Source organism: Schistocerca piceifrons, chromosome 7 (genome assembly GCF_021461385.2).
Source record: "Schistocerca piceifrons isolate TAMUIC-IGC-003096 chromosome 7, iqSchPice1.1, whole genome shotgun sequence".
In the NCBI taxonomy this organism is placed as follows: domain Eukaryota; kingdom Metazoa; phylum Arthropoda; class Insecta; order Orthoptera; family Acrididae; genus Schistocerca; species Schistocerca piceifrons.
The window spans coordinates 102336823-102350838 of NC_060144.1; the positions used below are offsets into that span (position 1 = coordinate 102336823).

Sequence of the window (14016 nt, forward strand, 5' to 3'; positions counted from 1 at the left end):
TTCCAACAATTACAAAAAATTTAAATTTTTCACATATGCATACATGAATGACTTCCTATGTACTATAAGCTATTAATTTTTATAAATGGGGGTGGTTCCACACACCAAGAGACACAATGAAATGGGGAATGTGACTCCTTATTATAAATCACTTGAAAATTTCTCTTGCTCTTACCCATACTTTGTATATGGCGGTATGACAGTCTAAGGCTGACTATTCGAACTGCTTCCTCAGGACAACACCCGTAGTCAAATAATAACCTATTTAGCTGCCTTCGGTAACCGGTATCTTGTACGTACATGCTAATGGTGTCCTGCTTGCCATGATTCAACTCATAACACCATGGTTTCTGCTGAATGATTTATATACAAGGGTAATCCCAAAAGTAAGGTGTCCTATTTTTTTATAAGTACATAGACCTGTTTATTCCTACAGTGGTTTACATCAGTTTACAGCCTGAACATTTAGCTATTTTTCGACATAATCACCATTTCTGTCGATGCATTTTTGTAGACTCTGTGACAGTTTTTGTATGCCCATGTCATATCAGCTCACTGCCATGCTGTTCAGAAGTTATAAACATCTTCTTTGACCTCGTCATTCGAGCTGAATTGCTTTCGGGCCAAATGTTCTTTTAACCTAGGGAACAGGTGATAGTCACTGGGCACCAAGTCAGGACTATAGGGTGGGTGGGCGATTATGTTCCACTGAAACTGTTGCAGAAGAGCAACGGTTTGCCGAGCGATGTGTGGGTGAGTGTTGTCATGGAGAATGTGTATGTCCTTGATCAACATTCCTCTTCTACGGTTCTGAATTGCCCATTTGAGTTTTTTAAGAGGCTCACAGTACCTGTCAGCATTAACTGTGGTCCCAGCGATTCAGCTCCAAAGACAAGGTGAAAGAAGAGGTTCATAACTTTCTGAACAGCGTGGCAGCAAGCTGGTATGACATGGGCATCGACAAAAATGCATCGACAGAAATGGTGATTATGTCGAAAAATAGCTAAATGTTCAAGCTGTAAACTGATGTAAACCATTGTAGAAATAAACAGGTCTATGTAATTATAAAAAAATAGTAGACCTTACTTTTGGGATTACCCTTGTAGTTATTTTTGGTGCCATGTTTCAAGAGTAGCAGTTCTTTGTTAATGATTGTGACAACATTAACAATCACAAAAACTGCGTAATTTGTAGTAGAACATCCAGTGTGAAAATTATGCCAGTTCTCTGATTGATAATTCCTCCTACAACCTAAGATGCTTAATACTTCTCACCCATCACAAAGATAAAAGACATTAAAACTCGGGGGTATCCAATACCACCAAATGTCATGTCAAATTATGCATGTTTTCTATGTCACTTATTAGATACAAAGGTGGTGGTGGTGGTGGTGGTGGTGTGTTGGGGCTTATGGGCGCTCAACATCGAGGTCATCAGCGCCCTGACACACATTAAAAGGAACGAATGTGGACAGACCTAAGAAAACTAAAGCACACACTCAAAGAAAGCAGGAAAAGAAGGAAAATGCTACATAAGAAAGTAAAACCTAAGGAAAGGGGAAACATAGCAACAAGAATGTCACAGGAAATTGCTATTGGCTGGCCACTTACATAAAATATGGGCGAGCTTGTCACACAGTCAGCAAATTAAGATCCTCTCCCTAAAATCTTTGTAAAAACATTTGAAATGGCACAGAACTTTAACACTTTAACCACATTCGTCCGAGTGTTGCCTAAAAGAGATGGCAGGTCCGCTGGCAAGTCAGCCGCGAGCCACTGGTCAGAAAATAAAACGCAATCCAATAAAACGTGGCGCACAGTGGCCTGGACGCCGCAAGCACTACACATTGGAGGGTCCTCTCGCCGGAGCAGGAAGCCATGCGTCATAGGGCTGTGGCCTATTCGAAGCCGAGTGAGGAGAACCTTGTCCCGTCGACGGGGCTGAAAGGAAGTACACCACACACGCGTTGTGGGCTTGACTATACGGAGCTTATTGTCAGTCACTTCCAGCCACTCATCCTCCCACCGACGCATGACCCGTGAGCTCAACAGCGAGGTGAGTGCGTTCAAGGGGATAGCACACTGAGATACTTGTGGGGCGAGACACGCCTCCTTGGCTGCGAGATCTGTCCTTTCATTCCCAGCAATGCCAACATGCCCCGGAACCCAGCAGAAAGCTACAACTTTCCCCAGTCGCTGTAGTCGGAGGAGGGCATCCTGGATGGTCTGGACAATTTTGTCTGCCGGATACAAACGTTGCAATGAGTGAAGGGCACTGAGTGAATCGGAACAGACAAGAAATTTAGGAGAGGAAGAATGTCTCGTGTGCTCCAGTGCCCGCAAGATCGCAAACAATTCCGCATCAAAGACAGTAAAAGTCTGAGGCAGTCGGACCTTGAGGACACGATATGGAAAAACAACTGAGCAACCAACAGAATCCCCTTGTTTAGACCCATCCGTAAAAACAGCTACATAGTCGTGGTGCTCAGATAAAATGGGAGAAAATGCTGCATTAAAAACGGTGGTAGGAGTGCAATCTTTCTTGTACTGCAATAAATCTAAAATCACTCTGGGCCTCTTCAGCAACCAGGGTGGCAGGCGGTTAAAACCCTGGATTTGGGGTTGTACAGACTCCACACCGAGGGACTCTAGTACACGTTGCACACGGATCCCAAACGGCAACGTAGCCCGGGGACGGCGGGGAAAAAAGGCGGTCCAGAGGTGGATGGGCAACAAGATGGTGAGCAGGCGATCTGGGAGCTGCAAGAAACTTACAAGCCTGGCGCACCAGCAGGAGCTGCCGCCGGATGGTAAGTGGTGGTTCGCCAGATTCAGCACAGAGGCTGGGTACAGGACTGGTCCGATAAGCACCTGTGGCCAGTCGGATCCCAGCATGGTGAACAGCGTCAAGGATCCGCAAATAAGATGGCCTCGCTGACCCATATACTGTGCACCCGTAGTCCAGCTGTGAACGCACAAAAGCTCCATAAAACTGTAGGAGACGCGCCCTGTCCGCGCCTCAAGACCTGTGGCTGAGGCACTTGAGGATGTTCAGTGCCTTCAGCGTTCTGGCTTTCAAGTCACATAGGTGTGGCAGCCATGACAACCTGGAGTCAAAAATTAGGCCCAGAAACCGCACTGTGTCTCTAAAATGTAGTACAGTATCCCCCATATGCAAGGCAGGCAAAGTAAAAAGATGACGAGAACGATTAAAATGAACACAAACACACTTTTCGGCAGAAAACCGAAAACCCGTCTTTGGAGCCCACTCCTCTAACCGCCGCACTGTTAGCTGCAACTGACGGCTCACGATTGCAACACTGGAGGAGGAACAGAAAACAGCAAAGTCGTCCACAAATAAGGAGCATTGTACTGGACTCCTCACTGTAGACGTTATACTGTTGATGGCTATGGCAAAGAGGGTAACGCTTAAAACACTGCCCTGGGGGACACAGTTCTCTTGCTCAAAGCGATCAGACAGTGTGTTACCAACGCGGCTCCGAAAAAACCGCTGAGACAGGAAAGACCGAATGAAAATGGGGTTTTTATGCATGTTTTCTATGTCACTTATTAGATACAAAGTATATGTATTTTCCATATTACTAATTTCATTAAATTGTACTATATATCAATGTGAGGTTTGTCAAAAAGTACACACACATAAGTTAACTCAATTTTGATGTACACATTTATTAGAAGAATATTTACTTTTACTTCATTGTATACATATATAGGACCCTAAAATATATCTAGAAACATCTTTTTTGTGGAGGTTGGGGAGAAGGGTTCATCAGTCTTCAGACTAGTTTAATGTAGCCACCCACAACTTCCTTTCCTGTGCCAATGTCTTCGTTTTATACTGAAGCGCAACGTCCTCAATTTTGTTGGATACATTCCAATCTCCGTCTTCCCTCTATGGCTCCCCCTTATACCATAGTAACTATTCGCCAGTAACACAATGGTCCCCTCTAGTCAGTGTTCTCCACATGCTCATTTCCTCACCAATCATGCAGAGAACCACCTACTTTCTGATCAGTCTACTAAATTTTCAGCATCCTTCTGCAACATCACATCTCAAGTATTTTGATTCTCTTCTTTTCTGGTTTTATCGCACTCCACAAGACATTTCTGTGCTATGCTGTGCTCCATACACACATTTTCAGAAATTTCTTCCTCAAATTAAAGTCTATGTTTCATACTAGTAGACTTCTCTTGATGAGGGATACAGGAAATTCCTGTACAAATCTGCTCCTTACACCCACCTTCCTTCATTTGCCATCCATTATTTTGCTTCCGAGGCAGCAGATTTCTTTCAGTTCATCTACTACATGCTCAGGTTTAGTGACCAACATGAGCTATAATCACATTCTTTGAAATTTAATGCCATATGTTAAGTTCGCAACATTTTTGTGTCTATATTTCAAGTGTAGATAATGTCTGAGCACTTCCTTTTACAAAATTTCTTCAGCTCTTGCAAATGGAGGCTTAAATTTGGTCACTTATTACACCTACACACATCTAACACGGATGCCAATTGAGTAGATCACGATTCTACCACTGTGCTTTGCAAACTGACATCAGAATCAACCCAAGTGTGTGCACACTTATTAGTGATGCCACCTAATGTGTTACAACTTCTTTATTTTATCTGTGCCTGCAGAGGTACATTAGTTCGTCAGTTTTTGTTTTGTTAATATTTCTGTGTGGTTAATCGCATCCACTGGTCACAGCTTGAGGTGCACACGTCTGCCACATTAATGAGGCTATCAGTCTCTTACTGTCATACTGTGTTGATGCTAAGTTTATCCATAACCATAGCACTGGTACCTCTCATTCTCTCATTACAATGGCACCCCTAACCCCCCCTTTTTTGCTGACGGTCTATATTCTATGTTTCATTTAATACATTCCGTAATTCTTCCTTACTTTTACTGAGGACACCTACATCACAAATTTCAATCCCACTCTTGAAGCTTCTTTTATTTTCAGTCTTGATTCCTCATGGTAAATACCAACTAGTAGAGAGAGAAAGATTGCATCATTCCCTTACACCTTTTAATCTCAGCATGCTTGATTTTTCATTTTGGTAACTTCCAAATTCTCCTTCCTGCTGTATGTCACCTATTTTTGCTACAGCTTACACTCACTCAAATAGTCTTTCCCTACTCTCATCTCTACAAATGAGGCTATATTCTCCTGTACTTGTCTATTCTTTCCCCTAATACAGCATTGTAATCACCGATAATTAATAGATTTGCATTTCCCTATAAGCATTCAACACTTGCACCCTCCCCTCCTGAAGGTGATGCTGACTTTTATCCTAAACTATTTGAGTTAGCATTGGTTTGCTGTTTGCTTTGATTCCAATAATCCCTTCACAGTTGCCTTACCATGTCATTCAGATCAAATCCTACACATGTAATACCAATTTCTGCTGCTACTGAGATCCTTGTCTTTTTTTCCATTTCACTTCACTGACACGTGCTATACATAGATTGAGCCTTTGCTTACTCCTTTTCAAATTTTCTAGTTCCCCTACCGCATTCAGTCTTTGTAGTCACCTTCCCACATCCACATGGTGCACTAACCCAGAATTTTTTGCCACTGGAGAGGCTATAATGACTTTTCTATTACAAGACAAATTTCCAATAGACACACAATATTTATATTTCATGTAGTAGTTTCCTTGCCTCTTGCATCTTTATACCATAGATCACAACAGATTCTTCCATCTTTGGGGTAGTTTCCCACCATCGATAAGGAGTTGCCTTGAATCTTCACCCACTCCTCCACCGGGATTAAAGAAGCGTCCGATTCCATCCGTCTGCTGAGGCGCATGACATCACCAATAAGGCGTAAATGACCATCCTCAAGTCCCCAATATTAGATTAGATTAATTATTCATTCCATAGACCCATAAAAGAGGGAATCCTCCTGAGTGTGGAACATGTCAGATAAACACATTACAAAAATGTAATTAGAAAAATTTGAGTTTCATTAATTTTAATGATCCTCAGTCAATAAACAGTAAAATTATGTACATGAATTAAATTTAAACTTCTAATATTTACAGATTTAATACTTACATCTGCTTTCATTAAATTCATCATTCAAACATTTGCTAGTTTTTTGGCTATTACAACTAAGTATTGTCAAAAATTAAAGTATAATAAATTTTCATTAATATGGTCTACTGCACTTGAGAAACTCATGGATGGAATAGAAGAAGTTGGCCACCAAAAATTCTTTTAAATTATGTTTAATTTGTGCCTTGTCTGAAACTAAGCTCTTAATGGTTGCTGGTAACTTATTGAAAATATGCGATGCTGAATACTGGACTCTTTTCTGGGCAAGAGTAAGTGATTTTAAATCTTAATGTATATTGTTCTTATTCCTAGTATTGATACTGTGTACTAAGCAGTTAGTTGGAAAAAAAGATGTGTTATTTACAACAAACTTCATTAAGGAATAAATATACTGAGAAGCTGTGGTTAATATGCCCAATTCTTTGAATAGCATTCGACATGATGTTCTTGGATTTACACTACTCATTACTTTCATTATACACTTCTGTACTCTAAAATTTTTTTCTCTGTTTGTGGAGTTACCTCAAAATATTATACGATATGACATAATGGGGTGAAAATAACTAAAATATGACAGTTTCTTATATTTATATCTCCTATATCTGACATCATTCGCACTGCAAACACAGACTTGTTTAGGCACTTCAGCAGTTCGTTAGTAAGTTGCTCCCAACTGAATTTATTATCAAGTTGTAATCCCAAGAATGTTACACTCTCAACTTCTCCTATTTCCATGTCGTCATAATTTATACACAAATCCAGAAGGAAATCCATTGGAAGTTCTGAACTGCATATAGTGGGTCTTTTCAAAGTTTAATGACAGTGAATTGGCTATGAACCACTTATTAATGTCAGTAAAAATTTGATTAGCTGCCATTTCTAAATTTATATTTGATTTACTATTTATTGCAATCATCTGCAAATAAGACAAACTTGGCATCTGGTAACGTAACAGGTGACAGGTCATTAATATACACAGAAACAGTGGTGAACCTAGTATGGAACCTTGGGGAACACCACATGTAATTTCTTCCCAGTCAAGTGATGTCTGATTGCCTACTGCTGAAGCGTTACGTAATGATATCCTTTGTTTTCTACTAGTAAGATATGACTGAAACCACTTTGAGGCACTACCAGTGATGCCATAATATTCTAATTTACTTAAAAGAATGCTGTGATTCACACAGTCAAACGCCTTTGGCAGGTCACAGAATATGCCAGCTGCCTCTAATTTGTTGTCCAATGAATTAAGGACATTTTCACTGTTAAGTGTAAATAGCTTTCTCAATATCAGAACCCTTAAGAACCCTAAACTGTGACTTTGACAGTATGTTATTTTCACTAAGGTGCTTTAGTAGATGCTTGAACATAATCTTTCCAAAGATTTTTGAAAAAGCTGGCAAAAGTGCGATCGGTCGGTAATTTGATGGCATTTCTTTGTCCCCTGTCTTGTGGAGAGGTATAACTTCAGCATATTTCAGCCAGTCCGGGAATGTTCCTGTGACAAGTGATTGATTACACAAATAACTTAAGATATGACTAAGCTCACATGAAAACTCTTCTATTAACTATCATAATCGCTAGAATGCTTTGATTTCAAGGACTTTATGATGGATTCTATTTCTTTGGGTGAAGTAAGTGTCAATTCTATTTAACTGAGATTTCTAGTGTGCACTGGTCTCAGATATTCCATTGCATTATTCACTGAACCTGACAACCCCATGCTATCAGTAACAGAGACAAAATACTTGTTTAAATGGTTTGCAACACAACATGGGTTTGTTACCAGGGTTTCATTTATTTTTAGAGCTATTTGTTCCTCCTCATTTCTGGTCCTACCTGTCTCTGACTTAACTATATCCCATATTGTTTTTATTTTATTGCTGGGTGTATTTACCTTCTTCTCATAATGCAGGTGTTTAGATTTCTGGATAACCTTCAATATTTTGAAGTAATTTTTGTAATAAGCTATAATTCTAGTATCAAAGATGTCCCTAGGTATCAGATAGTGTTTCCTTTTTGTCTCACATGATATCTTTATCCCTTGTGTGATCCATGGTTTCTTATTAAGACTTCTGCTTAATTTGAGTTACCTTCAGGGGAAAACAATTTTCAAGGTGCTAACTTTATTAATGTATGTTTTGTATTTTCAATTTGTGTCTTGGATGCTGTAAACATCCATCATATTAATTTCTTTGAGCAATCTCCTAAATTTCTCAGTTTTTGACTGTTTTGTGGGCCTTCTGTACTCTGTTCTGATAGATGTTTTACCCTGACAGTTTTCAAAATTTAGTGTTAGGTGTTACATGTCATGGTCAGATAGCCGCCATTTACTACTGGTTTTGTAATGTGGCTTAGTTGCCTAGAATTGGCTATAAATATATTATCAATGGCAGTCTTAGAACATTTGTATACCCTAGTTGGGAAATTTACAGTAGAAATTAAATTGAATGACAATTTGTAACTGATTTCAGTAACTGTTCACAGACAGTGTTTTTGAGGACATCTATATTAAAATCACCAGCAACCACTAGTTCTTTGTTTTTTAATTTTAGATGAGAAAATAAATCTTCAAGACCGTTTATAAACAGGCTGAGATTTCCTGAAGGTGCTCTGTATATGGCTACTATTATAAAGGACCTATTATGAAATTCTATCTCTGTTGCACATGCTTCTAACTGGTGCTCAAAGGAAAATTTATTACTGTCAATATTCTTAAATTTAAAACTGTTTTTAACAAATGTAGCAATTCCTCCTTTCTCCATTTTTTTGTCTACAGAAGTAGGAGGCTAACTTAAATTCTGTAAGGTTTAACATATCTATACCAGTGGTCACATGATGTTCAAAGAGGCAGATTATATCAACTGGATTCGATGATTCTTATTCATCAATGCACATAAGTAGTTCATTAATTTTACTTCTCAGTCCACAAATATTTTGATGCACTAAAGAGTTGACATTTCACACTTAGTGAGATGAAATCGGGTGGAAATTAAATTTCTGCTGATTGCTGTAAATTTGTAACCAACAGCTGTGTTCGCTGATCCAATGCGTCAGGATTATGCTGTTTCATTTCTTTATCAAACTGAAGGTTTGTTTCAATTTTTACTTTTCTCAGAACTTGACTTCGTTCTGTCCTATCTATCCTAAAAAAGGTGCTGCTCCAACACCTATGACCACTGGTATATTACCACTCATGGCAGTGCCTCCCCCCCCTTACATTTCCTGCTATTAGCCCAGCCAGTTTACCCTTCCCTTTCCTGTTGAGGTGTAAGTTATGTCTAGTATAATCCCACCTACTGAGAGAATCAACAGGAACCAACCCAATATGTGACCCCGCACCCGACCCAAGCAGCCGTTCCAACTCCAAATTAACTCTCCCGACAGAAGAGTTTAAATGAGGTCGGTCATGGCATCTCAGAACAGACACAAACTCAACACTGGTATGTCTCGTTGCTGATGCAATCTTTGCCAGGTCACACTCTATATTGTACCCACGATCTCTGTCAATACTATTGCCCGGCCCACCCAGATTAACCACGGTGTCTTCCTTGGTAAAATCTTTACAGAGTGAACCTAAATCCTCTGTCACCTGGCCCAGACCAGCACTTGGTTTAAAAACATTTGTGACCTGGTATTCTGATCCTAACTTGTCCTGCGAAAGTTGGCATACAACTCTGGCATGTGAACTACTTAACAGCAAAACTTTCTTTCTCTTTGCCGACTTCTCTACATTCTTATTCAATTTTCTACTGAAAGTTTGTTGTGCCCTCTCTACACCTACCCCTGTCTGAGACTCATCAGCATCTAACTGAAGCAACAGATCAAACTTATTCTTAGCATTCACCACAAAAAAGTTCTAGGTCTGTTACCTGTTGCCACTTCCCACCTCTCTTTACCCTTCTCCCTCCTTAACCTGTTCAGATCTTCCCGAAGCCTGCTCTAACTGTGCCTGAAGGTCAGCAATTTTCCCCTCCTGTTCCACTATTTTCCATCTCTACTGTATATCTTACAGAACCACTGATGAGTCTGATCCACTTCCCCATTTCCCACGCCGCTACAGTCACCGCAATGGAAAAAACTACTGCACCCATCACACCAAACCCTGGAGCTAACAATTCTATGGCAAGTCAGGCACTTTTCACTCATGGTAAAAATCTTACTTTAGCGAGAATAAGTCAAATTAAATTACAGAAAAACAAGAAAACACGTTTACGAAAGATTAGGACTAGTCTCAATCGTATGTCAGAGGACACCACCAACCCCAACAAGACGACATCTACAAACACAACACACCCATAAACTAAACTCCGCACTGTCATGACATCACACGCCACAACACCCTTACATCACGAGTCAAAGCCGGTGGGTTGACACCCTCCACCCTATCTGACAAGATCATCACAGAAAGGGGGAAATTTACAGCACTGATTGACAGAAACAGATTAGTAGCCAAAGATGCTGATAATGCCAGTCAATTTAAGCCTTAACAACTTAACACGAATTCACAGAGCTTCAAGCATACGAGCAGAATTACTCCATAAAGTAATCCCATGTACTAGAACCCAGATGTCACATCATATTTGCCACTTACAAGTTTTATAACATTAATGTAAGTAGCTACACCATGGAATGGTGTGTGTGGCACTGTGTGATCTATACCTCACTGCTACTGAAATAAGCAAAAAAAGAAAAGATACACTTTCTAAAACAAGGTATTCTGAACTGTGTTGTCTCTCTAATCAAACAATCATCTAACAAACCAAACACGTTAATTTCTCAAAGGCTGGAAACGTGAGAGGAATTTTCACTAATCAGGATAGCGTATTGCCTTCCTGTTTCACAGTTCAATGCTCTTAACACTTACAGATGAGAGTCTTCCACACCTATGCATGTCTTCCCAATTGTGAGATATTTCCTTTGGAGTGCGTATCACATGTCTTTATTTTGACATCACTGTAATTACATACTGTCTTAACTGTGCTTCTGCCAAACAATATCACTCCATGGCTACTTTTCAGAAGAATTTTAAGTTCTATTTTAGAGAAGGATGCCTCACCACCTGATTTGCTACATAACAAATGGTTTGATGCACAGGTGAAAAGCATACCAGACATGAACACACCGTTTAGCAACACACTTGTCTCATGCGCACAGCTACACTTTCACAGGGAAACAACATGAACAGTCCTATGAGGTTAATAAGTCACTGAACTTAACTATCAGACTAAACTTCCTTACCATGATAAAAATAAAAACATTGCACTTAAGTTAACATATTACACAAACATTAACAGAAAACATGGGCAAGAACAGACCATTTTTGTCAACATCTGTGTGCCATTTTCAGTTGTGATTGCACACCACAATATAACGGACTAAAAATACTTATAAAACCAAATTTAATAGCTTCTGTTAGGCTCAAAATCAGTAGAAGTTGCACTCATCCGAACAGTATGCATTATGTTTGCCTATGAGAACAGTAGACACCCATGAGTTGTTAGTTTATGAACGATAAGTGGGTGTAGTATACATCAAAATATTCAAACTTGCCTATAAGCTAATAAACTACTTCATATTTTTAATTTACATGGTTTTGGTTTTTATCATGAAATGTGTTTGACAATAAGTATTCATATTCACGGGCTTAGCCAATGCACAACCATGTTATTAGCTTTCAATACATTATCTTATTATTGAGCAAGCAATAAAGGAAACAAAAGAAAAGTTTGGAGTAGGTATTAAAATCCATGGACAAGAAATAAAAAATTTGATGACATTGTAATTCTGTCAGAGGCAGCAAAGCACTTGGAAGAGCAGCTGAACGGAATGGACAGTGTCTTGAAAGGAGGATATAGGATGAACATCAACAAAAGCAAAACGAGGATAATGAAATGTAGTCGAATTAAGTCGGGTGATGCTGAGCGAATTAGATTAGGAAATGAGGCACTTAAAGTAGTAAAGGAGTTTTGCTATTTGGGGAGCAAAATAACTGATGATGGTCAAAGTAGAGAGAATATAAAATGTAGACTGGCAATGGCAAGGAAAGCGTTTCTGAAGAAGAGAAATTTGTTAACATCGAGTATAGATTTAAGTGTCAGGAAGTCGTTTCTGAAAGTATTTGTACATCGAGTATAGATTTAAGTGTCAGGAAGTTGTTTCTGAAAGTATTTGTATGGAGTATAGCCATGTATGGAAGTGAAACATGGATGATAAATAGTTTAGACAAGAAGAGAATTGAAGCTTTTGAAATGTGGTGTTACAGAAGAATGCTGAAGATTAGATGGGTAGATCACATAACTAATGAGGAGGTATTGAATAGAATTGGAGAGGAGTTTGTGGCACAACTTGACAAGAAGAAGGGACCGGTTGGTAGGACATGTTCTGAGGCATCAAGGGATCACCAATTTAGCATTGGAGGGCAGCGTGGAGGGTAAAAATCGTAGAGGGAGACCAAGAGATGAATACACTAAGCAGATTCAGAAGGAAGTAGACTGCAGTAGGTACTGGGAGATGATGAAGCTTGCACAGGATAGAGTAGCACGGAGAGCTGCATCAAACCAGTCTCTGGACTGCAGACCACCACAACAACAACAACAACAACAACTAAACACTGAGCTATGATACAGATCACTAGGCCTGTGTCGGCACAACCAGGATTTTATGTGGAGCTACCACCACACGTTGTAAAAAATTGGATCCAAACCGTAATAAATCTGGACGACTTCAACACTTACCATTAAAGTCAACTGGCAGACTTTCATCATGAGAGTAACCAGAAATAAGGACTACTCATATGAACATAGTTTGCGAGTTTCCAATACTAGATTGAGACAGGAGGTACACAATGAGGCATATTAAGCCTTTCTCCAGAACCTTATCCAACATAAGGAGAACCAATAAACACATTACATGAAAATGCTAAAAGTCTGAATAACATGGGCAATGACAGACATCCTACGGTAATGAAAAAGCGGGCAATTGTGCATACTAGCTTAAATCATAAGTTCGCGCCGCATACACGTAACAATCAATCACAAAAGCTTACATAATCACAACTGGGCTTTTACAGAATTTCAAACAAAGCACTCGGCTACAAACGGTCCAAAACAAAATAGGCCTATAACAAATTAATCATTAATGTAAACTGCCTAAGTTCGCATAAAAGCAAAATAAATTAACATTATTCCCAAATCTTTTATATGACGAAATTCCCAAGAATATGGCACACAGCTTTTCAGAAAAAACTGTTAAAGCATAACGTTTAGGACACACCTGCGCAAAATCTTGTTCTATGTCGTCGGCGTATAAATCAATGTCCACGCCATCCGCCATTTTGGCTTTCTCGCGCTGAATGGTCCAGTATCCTACGTCGTTTTTTCTCAGTACGCAACTGCGATCAACGACTATCACAATGAAAGAACTCCTTCCTACAACTAAGGACAAACGCACTTCCTGTTGAGGAATAAATGCAGGGATCAGTTACAGTCAACAAAAAATCCCTAGGCTCAGGTGCAACAATTTCACAATTCACAAAATCAAACTACAGCAACAATCCAAAGTTCATGACTTTGAACCCAAAGATATTCACATTGAGAATGCAAAATACTAAAACAAAGATATTAATATTCTAATCTCCTTGACTAAACCAACCTAAGAATGAAATTGATCACACTGCTAGTGCCTGGAATAGTAAATCTATTAACACAAGTAACCTCTACAGCGAGAAACATGCAGATGAATCCAATATGGTTGTCACAATACTATAAAAAATAAAAATAGCCCATGACAGCAATATCCGATACTTACTTCCTACATACACAAAATAATGGATATGTGGGGATGTTGTGGCATGTTAACCTTGCTGACTATCGGCTATGGTCCGGAGCAGGCGATCTTTGAACAGCACGCCGAAACGTATTGGTTCCCCT

General features: G+C 39.4%; 1 protein-coding gene across 9 annotated transcripts in view; it reads right to left on the bottom strand.

The window, feature by feature from the left end:
• LOC124804727 (cleavage and polyadenylation specificity factor subunit 6) overlaps nucleotides 1-13647 on the bottom strand; it is a 174951-nt gene extending 161304 nt beyond the window's left edge. For all 9 annotated transcript variants that reach the window (XM_047265016.1, XM_047265014.1, XM_047265013.1 and 6 more), the window contains exon 1: nucleotides 13361-13647. In XM_047265016.1, coding sequence (XP_047120972.1) covers nucleotides 13361-13420 — 60 coding nt within the window. In that variant the 5' untranslated portion in view covers nucleotides 13421-13647. The remainder of the gene's footprint in view (nucleotides 1-13360) is intronic.
• Nucleotides 13648-14016: the final 369 nt, after the last annotated feature.